At 48.0% G+C, this 16,709-nt stretch overlaps 5 protein-coding genes across 5 annotated transcripts; 3 read left to right on the forward strand and 2 right to left on the reverse strand.

Annotated features, from left to right (window-relative positions):
* Positions 1-852: 852 nt before the first annotated feature.
* ALTATR162_LOCUS6967 (uncharacterized protein) lies at positions 853-1,893 on the forward strand (the record flags this gene model as incomplete). Its single annotated transcript, XM_043314593.1, has 1 exon — positions 853-1,893. The coding sequence occupies one exon, from the start codon at positions 853-855 to the stop codon at positions 1,891-1,893; it is 1,041 nt and encodes a 346-aa protein (XP_043170528.1).
* Positions 1,894-5,003: 3,110 nt separating this feature from the next.
* On the forward strand, positions 5,004-6,386 carry ALTATR162_LOCUS6968 (uncharacterized protein; the record flags this gene model as incomplete). Its single annotated transcript, XM_043314594.1, has 1 exon — positions 5,004-6,386. The coding sequence occupies one exon, from the start codon at positions 5,004-5,006 to the stop codon at positions 6,384-6,386; it is 1,383 nt and encodes a 460-aa protein (XP_043170529.1).
* Positions 6,387-9,491: 3,105 nt separating this feature from the next.
* On the reverse strand, positions 9,492-11,487 carry ALTATR162_LOCUS6969 (uncharacterized protein; the record flags this gene model as incomplete). The annotated part of the gene is made up of 5 exons (XM_043314595.1): positions 9,492-10,165; positions 10,215-10,398; positions 10,441-10,501; positions 10,549-10,952; positions 10,999-11,487. 5 exons carry the CDS (start codon positions 11,485-11,487, stop codon positions 9,492-9,494), a joined length of 1,812 nt encoding a protein of 603 aa, XP_043170530.1.
* An 835-nt stretch (positions 11,488-12,322) lies between these two features.
* ALTATR162_LOCUS6970 (uncharacterized protein) lies at positions 12,323-13,127 on the forward strand (the record flags this gene model as incomplete). Its single annotated transcript, XM_043314596.1, has 3 exons — positions 12,323-12,486; positions 12,532-13,045; positions 13,083-13,127. The coding sequence occupies 3 exons, from the start codon at positions 12,323-12,325 to the stop codon at positions 13,125-13,127; spliced, it is 723 nt and encodes a 240-aa protein (XP_043170531.1).
* Positions 13,128-13,185: 58 nt separating this feature from the next.
* On the reverse strand, positions 13,186-14,649 carry ALTATR162_LOCUS6971 (uncharacterized protein; the record flags this gene model as incomplete). Its single annotated transcript, XM_043314597.1, has 1 exon — positions 13,186-14,649. The coding sequence occupies one exon, from the start codon at positions 14,647-14,649 to the stop codon at positions 13,186-13,188; it is 1,464 nt and encodes a 487-aa protein (XP_043170532.1).
* Positions 14,650-16,709: the final 2,060 nt, after the last annotated feature.

The raw sequence follows: 16,709 nt of genomic DNA on the forward strand, positions 1-16,709 counted from the left end.
GTAAATTTTAGCTCATTGGAGTGATAATCGGAGTTTCTGTGGATGGTTCTGCAAGTGAGGAATCGTGAGGGAAAGTCGCAGCAACCTTCGTAGAACACCAAATCGTCGTCGGCCCGAAGAGCGTGCTCGTATATGCGATTGCGTATCTTGCCGGGTAGTCAAAGTAAAAGGCCTTGCATTATGGACGTTGGCAACAGGTTTTGGCCTACTGAAATCGGGCATACCCAGTGGCCGCACTGCTACCACTTACCGACCGCCATGCAAATGCTCCTTTTGCCAACCCCTGTATCGGGCATTCGAGCAGCCCAGAATGGAGGCGTTTGCCTTCAAGAAACAGGACAACGACCGGGACTCACAAGGCCAATTTGCTTCATGCATTCGTAATAATTAGTTGTTAAGGTTATCAATGTAGAATACGGCGGATGCCTTTGTGATACGGGTTGAAAAATGCAGCCTGCCTCATAGCCAAGGCGTCTTCTGTATAAAGTCCACACAGTTTTGACTGACGGAAAGTAAATTCACGTAGACGGCACCCCTATGTATGTTGTGGAAGGCGCATGTAAGCCGCCAAGCCTACCCCACTCTGATCCACGCATAACTTTATCCCCTCAACCAAAATACCTAGTATCTTGCAGTTGACCAAAAGAAGACACAAGACACTAAGTTCCCCGAATTTTGAGATGCTGTCGCTCAATAACGTAACGTTGTTGTTGGCGCGATTGCTCCACGGAGATCCTTCGGCAGATCGAGCTAGGGACGCAACGCCACCACAACGTGAGTTCTTTTATGTTGGCGGGGAGTATAAAGAATTCGTGGTAGGTCCTACAGTTCTCTGGAAGGCTCTCACTGAATATGAAGACTGGAAACACAACCGCGCAATACATGGTAAACCAAATTTACGTCGAAAAGCTCATCCCAGCAAATCCGACCGAAGAGCATCCTTTAGTCTTCATGCACGGAACCGGCCAAACCGCGACAAACTTCCTGAACACACCGGACGGCCGACCAGGCTGGGCCTCTTTTTTTCTATCGCATGGCTACACTGTCTACCTCAGCGATCAGCCATCGCGCGGACGATCTCCATGGCTTCCAAACACCGGCACAATGGCAAGTTCTAGCACCGCCCTAATAGAGCAGCTCTTCACCTCATGCTCATCTCACAACACCTGGCCCACGTCAAAACTGCATACCCAATGGCCAGGAACAGGTAAAGTGGGTGATCCAATCTTCGACGCCTTCTACGCGACCCAAATCCAGTATCAGGCCGACAATCTGATGTCCGAAGCTGAGAACGCGAAAGCATACACGGCGCTTCTCGATAAGATCGGCCCAGCACACGTTATCACGCATAGTCAGGCCGGTGCTTACGGATGGCGAGTTGGGGATCTTCGACCGCAACTCGTCCAGAGCATCGTAGCGCTCGAACCGGCGGGGCCACCATTTATCGGCAGAATCTTCGGTTCAGCACCTGCACGGCCATATGGCATCACGGAGCTCGAAGTTGCTTATGAGCCACCTGCAGGGCCCAATGCGACGCACATTCAAACTGTAGTTTTGCCAGCTAAGGATACGAACCACAGCGAGTGTATTATGCAGGATGAACCGGCGAAGCAGTTGGTAAATCTATCGCATATTCCGGTACTAGTGGTGACTTCAGAGGCGAGCTATCATGCGTTATACGATCATTGTACTGTAGATTATTTGAGACAGGCGGGTGTCGGGGTCGATCATATGGAGCTTGGTAAAGAGGGAATTCACGGTAATGGGCATATGTTCTTCATGGAGAAGAACAGCGGAGAGATTGCAGACAAGGTCCTGAGTTGGCTTCGATATTCTTTGGATCATACATTTGCATCACTCATGAGGCATACGGAGTCTTCCACGTGGATATAAATTATTCGATTCACAAGTCGAACAATACGAATGCCTTTAGGGTGCATTACACTATTGAACAACACTAATCCTGAGATGAGACCAGGGAGGAAGTTCTTTTGAACAGGCTGAGTGGTGTACGCAAAGGATGTGGTATCAGCGGTTACCGATCTGGCAATGTAGAAGATAATCAACTGGAAGATGACTAGCTCGTCCCGAGAGAGACTGATTTATGCCATCCTCACGAACCAACTCATTGTAATTTCTCACTTCCGTTCCTGTCAAATAACGAATGCGATTCCACCGGCGCGTTACTGTTGATTGTTCGATCGTTCGCTCTTGCATATACCCTGGTATCCTTTCCGTATCAAGCCGGTACAATCGCGATAGGGACTTGTATCTGCGATACTTCTCATCTGAGAGTCTCTTTTTCGCATGTGAATCATACGAGTTGCTCGTCGATTATGGGTTATCGCAGTACTGCTAGTTGCAGTGGGTGGCAACCAAGGTATGGCTTCGTGAATTTACCCACATGCTACGGCAGGTAAAATGCTAAATTTTGCTGATTGACATCAAGTGTAAAAACTATGACATATTTACAGTCTTTCCATCCACCATAGACATTCCACGATGTGCCTTCACACATTCATCGTCTCCAATGATCCGCCGAACCTGTTCCGCACACACGAAACGATGCCTACCTCGAAGCTTGGTTCGGTAGCTACAAGGTAGACACTGAAGCTGGAGACAACTAATCTAGTCTACGTAGCCGTCAAATCCGTCATCAAGAGCTGCGACTATGTCAGAGACATGCAAGAATCAAATACAGGGGGTTTGTTCGAGTTGATATAACATAGTATAGTTCGAATTCGAGATATTTGACCATTCAACTACGTGATAGAAATCTGTCCGCAGCTATTTTCGATACTTCTGGCATGAAGCTGGCTGCTTGAAGCCCTCGTATCCACAAACCACCATTACTAATTCTGTCTCGTTCGTGAACATGGCCAGCACATCAACCACTGTCTGTGAACTCCTCAGGGCAGTATAAGAGTCCTTGAAGCCGCCGTGTCATGCATCTCCACAACTACAGCCACAACTGCAACAACTACCACAACTACGATAGCAACACCCAGCAACATATCACTCACTACAAAAGCTTCGAGAAGACCTAGAAAGCCCTCTTAAACAACTATATCACATTGCCATCACAACATCCTCTACAGGGAACACGATGTGCGACTACGAGAAAGTTAATTACCTGGGTTGCAGTCACACCAAGAACGAGATTATTAGGGACTGCTCGGTCAGAAAACATGGTTTTCAGTGCTCGGAAATGAAGATTAAGAGTACGAGGAAGACTGCGACAAGGTGTGGGTACTGTTAGTCTACAAGTGGGTAGAGATGGGCAGTCGAGGAGAAGAGAGAAACGGAGGAGATGAAAATGATAGAGTAGATTGTCATGGTGGAAGTGGATTGGAAAAGTGTTCATGTATGAGTTGAGATTTAGTAAATGATTCATTGTTCATACATATCTTAGCTACTTTCAAAGCGACTCAGGGTATGTTGAATCCGTCCTTCATCCGCCCAAAGCTTTGCAAGGTACTCTAGGCCCATTGAGAGTATCGGTGATGGGCCTTTCAACAACCCTCCAACCCCTCGCCACGTACCGTCTAGGCCCCCATACACTCCAATTGCGAACGCCACGCGGAACCATTCTCTATTTCCAAGCGCCCCAGGATCCTCGTGATGCACAAGTTCAGCCGACTGAGCGGTCCATACCACGTATATCCGCGACTCGTGCTCAATGTCGTGTCACAAGTTTCGCATTGAACCACGACGCGCAAAGGGGCCGGCGCCAGGTCATACACGGAGGTGCGATTTTTTGTGAGCTTTTTTACGACAGCTGGGTTGGAGCTCGTCATGTGTGGACAGATCGGGAGATTGATTCTTGACATGGCGGAGTGGAGCTCGGCAACTGGTACATTGCACAATGGTGGAACGTCCATGAGAAGTATAGAGAGGTCCAAGATAATTTCTGAGTTGGTAGCGTCACGGGAAAGGGTTGGAGGAGGCTGAAAGCGGATATGAGGATTGGTGTCAAGAACGCAGCCCTGCACCACTACGCCATGCAACCAAAAAGGTACGTATGATCAGTGAACTACTGATCAGGGTGCAGGATAGTATATATCGTCAGCCAGGCCTGACAATTGGTGGGACATGAAGTGCAGCGGAAGTATACTTGACGTCCGAAAACGTCAGACTTGAGCTGCTTGTATCGTGCTCACAAGTCCTGAATATCGCAAAATTTGAAACGGGAATGTTGGATGTTTCCACTAAGGTTCTACTGATAGGGAGGCTCTTATTTGTTAGGCCTAGCTAACGATATATACTATCCTGCACTATAGTTAGTAGTTTACTAATTATATGCACCTTTTAAGATATATAGCGTAGTATTGTAAAGCTGCGCTTTGGATATTATAGTTAGTAAACTACTAGCGTATAAGGTAAAAGTAATACAGGCTAGAAGTTAATTATTTAACTCTTTATAGAGCTAGTTTAGTATAATCTAGCTTATTGCTCATTAATTAGTTTTTTTCGTCATCTCACCGCAGGGCGTTACAATATGACGATTGCTTTAGCCGCAGGCCTGGTTAAGAGCTGCATACTCGTCCTGCATGTGCTGGTAGCGAGCGGGGCTCGATTTGGACAGCCAACGTTAGCTGAAATGCGGGATGGCGCAACTAGAAAACACTTCTCCGCGTGTGCTGGGGATCTAACGGAGTGGTTGAGTCATCGATATGCTCCACCCTGTGCTTAGTGAAGAGCTGAAGAGAGCTGAAGAGAGCTGATCACATGTTAGACTCATATCTCCACTCCTTCAGGTATTGGGAGCTGATGATGTAGAACTGGCAAGTTCCTTGGAGCGAGCATAAACTTTAGGCAGTGGTCAGTAAGGAAGAACTATATTTTCTGCTGACCCCGCATCTCTAGATATGGAAATATAGATCGTTGTTTCAACTCAATTTCCTACACCGTTATTGATATTTGAATACCAGAAAGCTTCGTCGTTTCCCCTCATTCAATCAGACATAATTTTTGTCGGGAGTTTCTTCAAAGACGTTACAGCCATGCCCACTCTTACCAACTGGAATGATGAAATCCAGTTTGTCGTACCCGATGACCAATTCAAGACGCCAAAGCAGATTTCGGACGTCCAGGTTATCGTTAAAAATGCCTTCCAACATGATCAGCAAGTAACCGTCATTGGGGCGATGCATTCGACGACCGCGTGTATGGTGGGCACCGGCATCATCATCTCGATGAAGAACATGGCTCGTATCCTCTCCATTGATAAGAAAGGGTTAACCGCCACGGTGGAGGGAGGCGTGAGCCTGCGCCAGCTGTGCTCCCATCTGAAAGAACTTGGCCTACAGCCTCCCGTCGTACTGGAGTGGGGCAATTTCTATATTGGCGCCATGAGCGGCACGCACGCCAACGACACCTCCATGAAGCATGCAGCACAGTTTTCGTCGTACGTTGTAGGCGTAAAGTTGGTTACGCCAACCGGCGATGTTATGGAGATTTCGGAAGCCAAGAATTCGGAATACCTGCCTGCTATCCGCTCCCATTTTGGCCTATTTGGCGTCATCTGCGAGGTGACGGTGCGAATTTTTGAGACCCGGCCGTTACAGGTCAACTTCCAGGTCACGAAAGTCGACCCGTTTCTGGACGGATTCGCGGAGGAACTGAAGGCCCTGAAAGCAGGCTATGACCAAGTGTTCGGGATGCTGTTCCCTGTCACTGGCGAACTGCTCTGGCAGTGCCGCAAGTTCGTAGAACCGGGGGCGCCAATCCCGCATTCCTGGCTAGATCCGATTGAGAGCAGGGGCATCAGTCTGTTCGGTGATCTGTTTCTACCTTTGGTGAAGGTACTGACAGCCTTACGCCCCTCGGCCTCTGTTGCCCAGCTGCTGAACGCTGCACTCATCGACTTGCCGCTGAAGATCATCCGCCACAGTTCCTACATCGTTGATCCGTGCGATCGCGGCATCATCTACAACGAAGATGATCCGAATTTCGAATTCTATGACTGGGTATTTCCCGAGGAGAAATGGCCTGATATGGTGCGGGCGTTGCTGCAGCTGAGCGACCGTTTTCGACGGGAGCGCGATTTTGTCCTGCCGTTGCCTGTAGTGATCTACTTTATCAAGCAGGACCAAGCATCCCTTCTGTCACGATCGCGCACCGCGAACATGATAGCGGTTGACCCTGAATACCCTGACCCAAGGGATCCCACCTGGAAGGAATTTCGCTTTGCGTTCAATGAAATTGCTGTGATTCACGGCGGCATTCCCCACATGAACAAGACGCGCGATGGTGCCATCAACCATTTTGCGAATGTCTACGATCCCGAGAGTATCCGACGCTATCTCGAAATACGCAAGCAGTTCGACCCTAAGAGCCTGTTCCTGAACGACTTCTACAAGACCACGTTTAAGAAAAACCTCTGAGCTACCCACGCCTCCACGCCGAAGGTTATTGTGCTACTATGTACTATCTTCTGCATCCCTCTGTTGCACGAATTATTCTTTTATTGTCATTATCAAATACTGTACGATCAGTGGTCACAGAACTGAAAAGGTTCTTTCGCTGTGCAAAATCTGGACTCTGGGTCACTGAGTCAAAGTACCTTTTCCGATCTCTGACCTCGAGGCAACGGGATTGGGATGCGTCTGAACACGGCCGCTGAGCTTTATATTGCCTTATATCTCTGATCTTTTTTGCTGGAAATTGCTGGTTCGGATCGTTTTTGTGTTTATTTATGCGATCGATATGTCGCTCTTCCTCTGTTCAATTTTCTTAGCTAGTGACTATGATTTTCGATCCAGTAAGTGTGCAAAGAAAGGCGTTGACAGAAAAGTGGTGTACCAATGATCTAATAAGTAGCGTCCTAGTAACCAGAACGACTTATCAATTACATTTTCCATCGTCATTGCTGTGCGCATGTCAGGACTGCTACCAAAACTTACAGATTAAGATGATTGATAGGAGATGTTGAGTGCAGTTGAATTAGTCAATAACCAAAGTGCACAAATCATTTGCAATGCTGCTGCACTGGCTTAGTCCCAACCGTTATGGGTCCTTAGGCACGTACTGCATACGTCGGCCCCTCTCAATCCCGGTAGCTGCCGTTGCACCGCTAACGAACCTAACTAGCTCCATAACATCAACGATTGGTCATGACCTGAACAGCGGTCTGACCTAAATGCCTTGGGATGGCCTTCCGAACCTCACAATTTATACTTTACCTTGTAGCTAGGACTGCTAGATCTTTTTTCTATCTGCTCTACTTTCAGGTGGCCACTCTAGCAACCCCACGTGTCACGGTTCCAAAAGCTCAGAGGCTAATATAGTCTATATTAACAATGGAGGTTGATCAGAGAGCCGAGAATCAGGTCCTGGTCGGCATGAGGTCTGACTACGAGTGCACATAGCTATGGTTGAACCTCAAGTCCGCTCTTTCCGCTACAGACATCTCCACCCAGCGTCCACCCAGCTCCGTCCGGTTTGCACTATTCCAAGAACTTCTCGTCCACTTAGGATCGGGAAGTGGGGTGCTCGCCCTATCAGAGACCTCCGACATCGAAAGTCGGCAACGACGTGTCCGTCGCTACTGTGACCTCCCAGACATCGAGCTGCACCTTATTCACGCCCAGACTTACCTCTCACATGTCAGCACTTGTTGTGAACGGAACCACTTCCGTCCATGTAACTACGAATGCTAATATGACTAATTCTGCATGGTGCCTTCACACCACCTACAGTGGGTTATCTCATCAATGGTTAAGTCACCTGAGGGCATCCCACAATAGCTAGAGATACTTCTATTACTTAGCATTCACTGATGACGACATGTTCCATTCATCGTCCTGCACAAAGTATAATCAGAGCTGAAACTCAACTAGTTTCACATGTCAAATGACATCGAGCTGAAGTTCGGAGAGGTTGCAACTTTTATGGCACTAGTAAAAGTTGCAACCACTTGGTTTCTGACGATCGTACGACTTCCATTTAGAGTCGGAGAGCCGACTTGGCCCCGCAATGAGCTGAGATACTGGTGTGATGTTTGGATTTCACATGTCGGTTTAGAGAGCGGGGAAGAGGTGGAGGCAGATCCGCAGATGCTTGAGGGGGCTACTTGAAACCCTAAGCTTTTCCCTCACCGAGTCTTTGAAATCTCTCCAACGAGTTTCACAATTCTTCCTGAATCAGTCCTGATTTTACTGTTTGCGACTGGATCCTGCATACATAGCTGAACTGTTTGGTGGTATTGTCGGCTTGGTTAGAAGTGTGGCCGGTGGCGCGGCGCACCATGCTCAAATTGTTATTAATAGTACTGGGTATGCTGTTCAAATTGCCGCCAACGCGGTGGGAAATCTTGTGACGTTCTTACTCGCAGGGTTGATAGACGTTTTTGGTAACGAAAGCCGTATTCTCGAGACCGCGCCTAGCGTATTCACAAGAGCTGACAACCCTTCAAGAGATGAGCTGATTGACAAAATCTTGCGGCGGTCGCCCAGCTGAATCAAATCCAAAGCGCTCTTCGAGGCTGTAAAAACTCTCATGAATCTGGTCCTAGCTAACTAGCTGGTGGAAATTGTGAACAGCGTCCCAAGGGCGATCCTGAGCGCGTTTGTTTCCACAATGGGAAATCTTCTACTTATCCAAGATGCTAGCACTACCTTCACGCCCGAGATCGCCACGTTCATCAACCTCCTCGACTGACAGGGCAGGATCTTCGATGCAGAGAAGATGGCCCTTGTAAACAAGATCACTGTGTTCGGCCTGGATTCCATCCTCGCTTACATCGTCCTCGAGCCGATCTACATCGATGGCAAGGAATGCATCGTCCTCGACTACTCAAAGACCTCCTGCGTTGCTCACTGGGTAAGCGTCGAGATCCCCCTTATCTCTCCTGGCCTCTTCTTGGGAGAGGGTTCTGGAAGGGGAAGTCCCTTATTTTTTGTTACGCTGTGATTCTAAGCCGGCATGCTATGCGATGGACGACACTACGGGTGGCTGGTGGAGGTAGAGCTAAATTTGGCATGCTTCAGTCACTGAACTTTGCCAGATCTGATTGCCCTTTACAGTGTACCATTGTTGATCAGAAAGATCTGAGAAAAGGGAGTTCGGGGCATGAATATTTGGCAAATAGAACCATCAAGAAGAGCATTCACTCTGAACACGTAATGTAACGATTGAAGAAGTGTATTGCATATAGTAGTAAATTCTAGAACGAACATAGTATAGAGCATCTCTGATCTAATCTATTTGTTGCCCATGAATCGAGTCGACGGATTCCCACCGCTGTTACAGGGAATAAATGCATCCCTGCTTCTTCTTGCGAGCAGGAGTTCACTACTATAGCAATATACATGGTGTTCTATAATAATAGGACCTTAATAAATTACTAGTCGACTAGCCACTCCGAGAATTTAACAACTTACTCTACCCTATCATGTATATGATACAGACTTAGTTGTGTTGCAACTTAAGCACCTCCTTATAGATTGAAGAGTGACTCATGAAGGAGGAACATTTGTCTTAACGCCGGATTATTCCTTCAACTCTGGTAGCTTCTCCCACGGCGCGAAAACCTTGGTCTTCTCCGGCATCACTTTCCTCAGCTGTGGAAAGTGACGACCTAGGACATCGCTCATAGTGGTGTTCTGCACCCAATCAAAGCCCTCTTTGGTGTACATGTCAGCATTCCAGGCTCCCGCAATGAAGCGATCGCTTTTCAGGCGCCTACTAGCCATTAAAACAAAGATCCGGAATGCCGTATCACTAAAACCAAAGCCTTGTGGTAGTAGTTCACTATGTGACCCAACCAACATGTCGACCTTGTCGATGTCCCCATCGTAGACCTCACTGAGCTTCGCCGCGAGCTCTATATTACCGCCGGTTAAGTTTTCGAATGTTTTGGGGACAGTCATACGGAGCAGGCGGCGGAACGCCGTGTATCGTGGGACGCCACGCTCACGGTCTCGAAGGATATCAACTGTGCCCATATCACGGAGCTGGCCATCAGGAGTCTTAAGCCGCTGCATAAATGTGGAGTAGTTGTTATTGGTAATGGCGCCAGAATAGTTGATGCCGAAGGAATAGAAAGCATCTGCCCAGGTAGCGCCGGCCTTAAGAGGATCGAGCGACTTCTTGAAGATGAGGTCCTCGGTTGGTACGGTATTGATATGCTTCCCACTGCCGGCACCGAACAGGGCGATGTTGTCTAGCCACGATCAGTCTGGCTAACTAGCATCATAATCAAAAGAGCTTACCTGGGATCAGTGGATGCATACGATACACTGAAACGAATTCCTCAGTCAGAGAGTATGGTATCCCGTGATAGTCGACACCCAAACCCGGTATACCGCTGATGGCTTCATTGGTCTTCGAGATACGTCCGACCGCCTTTGTGAGCTTTTCGCGAACAATGCCCCACCAGTTAGCAGCCATGCCGATCTAAAGTGTAGGATGAGCCAAAATCGCTGGAGTCCATTCGACGGTATGGATCTTGGCCATTAGGGCGCAATTCACAATGCGTGCCTTGTCGAAGATCTGGTCACTGCACACCATCAGCATGCCAACGGATTTGACAACGCATGTGCTTACCCTGTCCAATCAGGATGACCTTGACGAATCTTTTCGCAGATAGCATTGTGCTCGAGTGCGAACAGAGTGTGCAGCATCTCTATGCCGAGCCACCAGTTGTCGTTGAAGCCGGTCTTTGGCGTGCCGTCTGGGTTTCGTGGGAGGAACCTGGCTTCTTTGCCGACCTTCTCAAGGAGAAGCTTTCCATCCCGATCTTCGCCTCTCAAGCTCATCGTGACGTTCTCGCTCGAGCCGTAGATCTGCGAGGCATCCCACCAAGCGGTGTTTTGGTTGCGGTAGCCAGGGCAAAGCTCGTCTGAAAGGTCCAGGACATCGTCTGGCTTCGTCCGAAATACCTTCATATCGCCATGGTCCGCACGCCACTTGTCATCTTTCTGCAGCAGGATGTCATACGTCTCGTCACTCTGTTTTAATTAGCTTGCAGTCCTCTCGCTAAAATGGTGGGCATACGTCTGCGTGGTTGAACCAGTCATGAACTTGGAACTGGATCCATGCCGCAGCTAATAAATTGAGCGTAGTCGCAGGTTTGAACTCTTCCGGCTTTCTCGCCATGAAAGCCTGGCTCACCGCACGAGGGCTAGGATTCCACAATTCATCTTCAGTTGGCTTTCGACAATGCTTGCGAGCAAAGTTACGACCGAAACGTATGCCAGCACATCCCATCTTCCGCAACTCGAGAGAATTATCCTGGCCATCCGAGTTGCGCGTCCCGATGCATCGCTTTTCTGTGGATAGTATTCCTCCTAGTTTACCTTGAGCATCAGCGGAGGCATAACCATCGTGGAGATTGTAGTTGCGCAATTCAATTCTCAAGATGTCGAGGTTGAAAGCTCCGATGAGGGCAGGCAAATGGTGCCAAGAGATGAAAAAGTTGATGAAGCGGAATACAGCAATTAAGATTCTGTCCAACAAAGACGGTTTGAAGTTTGGTGAGTCCATCGCTCTTCTCAGAATGTTATTGATGTTGCTTTTCTGTTTGTGTCCGACGCTGTATGGTGAAGTGAATGTCAGGACGTTCGAGTCTTTGGAGGAGGCAAACATCATTCGCCACGATCATGGCATATTGCAACGATGGTAATCGCCAGTCAGCCTCAGCTGATACATATCTCAGCTCATTGTCATCGACGTCTCCGAAGAGCGGAGTCAATAGAACGTAGTGTTCCAATCCAACCAGATGAGATATTGTAACGACGAATCCTGGTATAGCCTCTGCTTAGTTGGTTGAGAACGGTTTTGGTACGCTAATGGTAGCTTACCGGTTATTAGGGCCCATGTACAGAGGGCGAGTAGCTCGGTACACACACCTCCGCCCGTAGTGTACCGTAGAAGTGGTACCGTTTACAAGGTTCAATTAGTTCCCTTATAGCTAATGAATAATTAGTCAGAAGGAAATATAGTAACCTAGCGGTACGATGCTGTGTGTGCCGCTGCACGCAACATCTGTATGCGCGACGGCATTTTCCGAGCCGCTTTCAGCTGTATGCAGTCTGGAGCTGCACTCACGTTGGGCTCCAACATGCGACAGCATTTGCCAAGCCGCTTTCAGCTATACGCAGTCTGGAGCTGCATGGATAAGCTGAGGCTGACGTGATGACCTGCAATGCCGATTCAGCATATCATCACAGCTCTTTTCGTATATCGTTTGACATGTGAAACAGCTTGCGTTGTTGCCTATTTGCTGACAAACGCCCCCGAATCGGTTCGTCTGGAGGTCCTTCGTTATATCTTTCTAAGATACTGTTTAACACAGCTTCTAGGTTTGCCTCGCAGCAAGATGCATCTACGCTTCTTCGACCTCATGAGAGGGCTATTTATCCCCAGCACAGCCAATAACAAGACGCTCATCGATATCGACGCCAACCATTACTATGCTCGAGGAAACATTCAGGACCGAGGCCCTTGCCCTGCCTTGAATGCTCTCGCCAACCAAGGCTACCTGTGAGTGGACTTTTGGCCATAGCGAGCAAAATTGACAAATTCCAGACCGCGCGATGGCAAGAACCTCACTATCCAGCAAGTTGAGCAGGCATGTATGACCGTCCTGCACCAAGACAAAGCCCTCGCCTCAGCGATCGCTAGACCCCTGAACCAGATTCTTCGCCCGGACGGCACATTTGACCTGTACGACATGCGTCGACACAACATCATCGAGCACGACGCTTCCATGACCCGACTCGATGCCCGTCAAGGTGACAATTACACTTTCCAGCCGGCCATGCTGCAGGCGATGTTCGATGATGCCCGTGGCGGACCTCTCACAGTACAGACCCTGGGCAAGTCCTACAATCGTCGCAAGCGGGAGCGTAAAGCTGATGGGGGGGCTCCTCTACCTTGGAATCTTTGGTTCGTGAATATTCTTCAAACTGTGTCCTTCCTCAATACCGCGGATACTAGTGGTAGACTAGAGGAGGATGTTGTGAAAACATTTTATGAAGAGGAGAGGATTCCTACCATCATTTTGGATAATTACAATACGAGGACTTTATCGGGGATGTTAGTTTATGCTTTTAAGTTATTGTATTATATTGCTATAGATATCTGAGATTGCTAAGAATTTTGAGATGCTTAGTTCCGGTTAGAAACTAAGTTAAATATAGCATGTGCGCAAAAGTATTTACCTAGGAACTGTGTATCTACCTAATCAGAAATAGACTGGCCAGGAAGACATTCAAGCAAGCGAGAAGTTTGGCTATTCGGTTGGTAATGGTCCTTGTTGAGGCTGTACTGAGTTCCGAATAGATGGCCGATCCATGTAGGTCGGTTGTTGATGAAAATGTTCGAGTACCCGCTATTTGCATCCCGATTAGGATTCAGTACTCCAAGTTTCGCAACAAAGTCTTTCTCGTTCGCGAAGTGTTCGGTGCAGTGAACATAGCTGCTTAGATGTGCGATGTCCTCTTCACCTCGAAAGTCATCGTATGAACTTTGGGAAATGCAATCTTGGTCGCTCGTCTCAAGCCTCCAGTCCACACTTGGATTACCAAATGTGAAGACGTAAAGATGCTTACGCATCTTCTTCCTAGCCGAAGCATAAGTCTCCTGGCTTGTTGGTGTGGAGTCAGAGAGGAGGGCTGTTCGGCCGACCAATATGTCTTCAAGAGACAACTGTAGCAAAAGACAGCCTTGAGAGTGGGCTATGACCACAATTTTTGTTTCTTCTTCAGCCAACCTCAAAGCTTCTTCCAACTCTTTCTTCAATGCCTCTTGAGCGTTTCTACTGCTGGCTGTTCGCTTGATGAGTTGCCTCTGGCTCGCGGCTCTTTCACTTCCATGAAGTCTTCTCTCACCTGCACATTCGAGCAGATCCCAAAGGATCCCATCGCCTCTGTTGAACACACCCGTAACCTCTCTTTCATACTTCGTTGCTATCTTTATGCAAGCAGTCTTCAGCCAGTACAGCTCCCCAGCAATACCATTAACAAAAATCCATTTTTCTTTATGCTTTATCGCCCATCCAGACGGAGTAGATGATGGTACTGTGATAGTGGTGTTGGTCTGATCACTCAGCAATGTCGTTTCATGAGTGATATCAATGCCCTGGGACGGATTTCGTGTCATGTGGCTGAGGATGAGGACCACAGATCGTACAAGTCTTTGAAACTGACAAATGACAGCATGTCGATTCATGGGGTCGGTGAGGTCCAATTCGTTGTTAGTGCCATGTTCCTCGTTTGGCTCGGCTATCCCAGTGTCTGAGTTTGCCAAGGCATAACGCTTAATGGGGTCAAGTAACCCAACCAAGAATCTTCCTAACTCAGCGCTATCCCTCCATAATAGAGAAATTGTCGCCTTGTTAATCTCGTTGCTGGCTAAGTCCTTCTTTATAATGGGTAGACTTCCCACCTGAGAGGTGAGTGCATTAACGACTGCTCTAACGAGGTTATCCGCCGTAGTCAGAAGCAAGCGAGGAGAGAGTTGATGGACTACTTTCGGAGTGCTTTCTAATACTGCCGTAAAAAGTCCTCGTATTGCATCGATGCTGGTTTCTTTGAACTTAAGGGTCGCGGTTTGGATGATTAGGGTCCCATTTCCCGCCAAGTTTACGGGAAGAGTGGCAATAGCGGTGCCAGCGTAACTCAACACTCCCAGAGCATTTCCCATCTTGACTTCGTGTATAAGTTACTATATTTTGTGCGGCGTTAGAATAATTGAAACAATAAAGGGCCCAGTGTGGAGAGAAGCAACAGGCAGTAGAACTTGCAACATTTCCTGTGCTGCCTCCTTTATCTATCCCACAACAATGCCGCTAAGTCGGATCCCCGCTTTCGCCTGCATAGCTGATGAAGAAGTTGTTGGGATTAGAGACCAAAAAAGGTTATACTGTCTTAGCAGAGTTAATGCCCGGATCTAGTTAGTACACGCGGAACACCAATTACCCCACACTTTAATTACACGTAAAGTAGTTCGCTATCGAGTGGGCTACCCTACTAAGTCGGCCACTAAACCCCACTAAACCGCCTGCGCAGAGACGACGCGTAATGTCTCTACGATATAACATGCAAAATGCCTATAACGTACGCGGCAACTAAGCAGTGCGGTCTGGCTGCAACCAGCTCTTCTGTTTTGGGGAAGCTTTCGGACAAGACCTCGCTGCACGCAGAGATGCTATCACCTGTCGTAGCTACACAAAAAGAACGTAATAATGTTTGTTATGCTTCGCGGAGCCGTTTCGTTAAGTCAAAACTAAGGCTCCTTTGTTGGGAACTACGCTTTAACAGAGATGGCTAACTCCTAGGCCACGTCTAAAATTTTGTTCTTGAGATTTCTTCGCGGAAGCCCTCTTAGACGAGTTCCTAGATCTGGAGGACAGTAGAATTCTCCTTGGTTGTCGCGAAAGAGCTGGATGAATTGTTGATGAAGAAAATGCGATTAGGACACAAAACAGTACATGCCTTACTTTCGACCTTCTGGACCATTGATGTGTATCCCACCCGAGAGGACGTGTTTGGGGCATCGTGCCCCAAGCGAATTTTGACGGGAGCGATAAGCTGCGATAAAGGCTGGATGGTAGGCCCAAGGCACCTAGGGTTAGCCGTTTAGAGTAGTATAAGATATCCAAAGAAGATGTTTTGTGCAGAATAACAGTGCGATTCCAACGCTGTCGTCTGTTTGCTAATAGCTAGTCTAATTGTAGTGATATACGGGTGTGAAGACGAAGGAGAAGTTTTGATGTTCCTAATATATGATGCCCCGTGGTATCGACCCCTGATTCTTCCTAGTCAGGTAATCGCGCATCCTGCCCCAAAAGCCAACTTCACTAACAAGCACTGTTCTTGTCTTTCGTTGATAGTCGTGTTCGGAGTGTAGAGATAGCAACAAATTGGATTCTGCCAACACCAGCGTCTATCGCTAACCTGGTAACCCAAGGTAACAGCTCCAGCCAGCAAAGGATCCAGGAACAACCGCACTCTACAAGCGAAGGGGAGTACTTAACGCGGATAGAGTATGAAGATGAAAAACAGCGCTTCGATGGTGAACCCCGCACAGTAGCTCTAGACGCAGAGCTAGAGCAGGACGAGAATACAGAGTGGCTTCGAGGCTGTGAATGGCCGAAATGGTTTGCTCACAAGCCCATTCATCTTATCGTCGCATCTGCAGCACTGCCCTGTGCGAGAAGATCGGAGGATCTCTTACTAGGCCTTTATAATGGTTTCGAGTGGGTGAGCCCAGCATAGACAGAGAGAATCATTTGGAGATACTGGAGACCAGCAAAAGCGTGTTTCAGCGATGTGAAATAACACTCAAGTAGACTTCGCCTGTTTTGCGTTGCTGGCTTTAGGGTATGGTTTGAGTTCAATTAGCATCTCTAAAACAATTTCAAGTATCATGACTGTCGCTCCGCTATTGAAGTCCATGACTTCATCCTTATCTCCAGGAGAGGATGGAAGGTGCGACGCTTAGTCACCTACTTGCGGAGATACATTTGTAATCTGTCAGTGGAAGTCATACCTAGAACTTTTAACGTAGAGTGCGTTTCGTTACCGCTATTGAACGTCAGCATTGATACTCATCAGGTAGGTCAACGACGCGTCACTGTGCTTCACAGTATCAAGTCGAAGGCAGTCGTTGACGACGGACAAATTTGTGTGAAGAGTTGACAACCTTCATACATCTTCCTGTGACGGTAGCAGCAGGAGATATAAAGGGCCCGAATTCCTCTC

Source organism: Alternaria atra (assembly GCF_907166805.1).
Source record: "Alternaria atra isolate CS162 genome assembly, contig: 25, whole genome shotgun sequence".
Classification (NCBI taxonomy): Eukaryota; Fungi; Ascomycota; class Dothideomycetes; order Pleosporales; family Pleosporaceae; genus Alternaria; species Alternaria atra.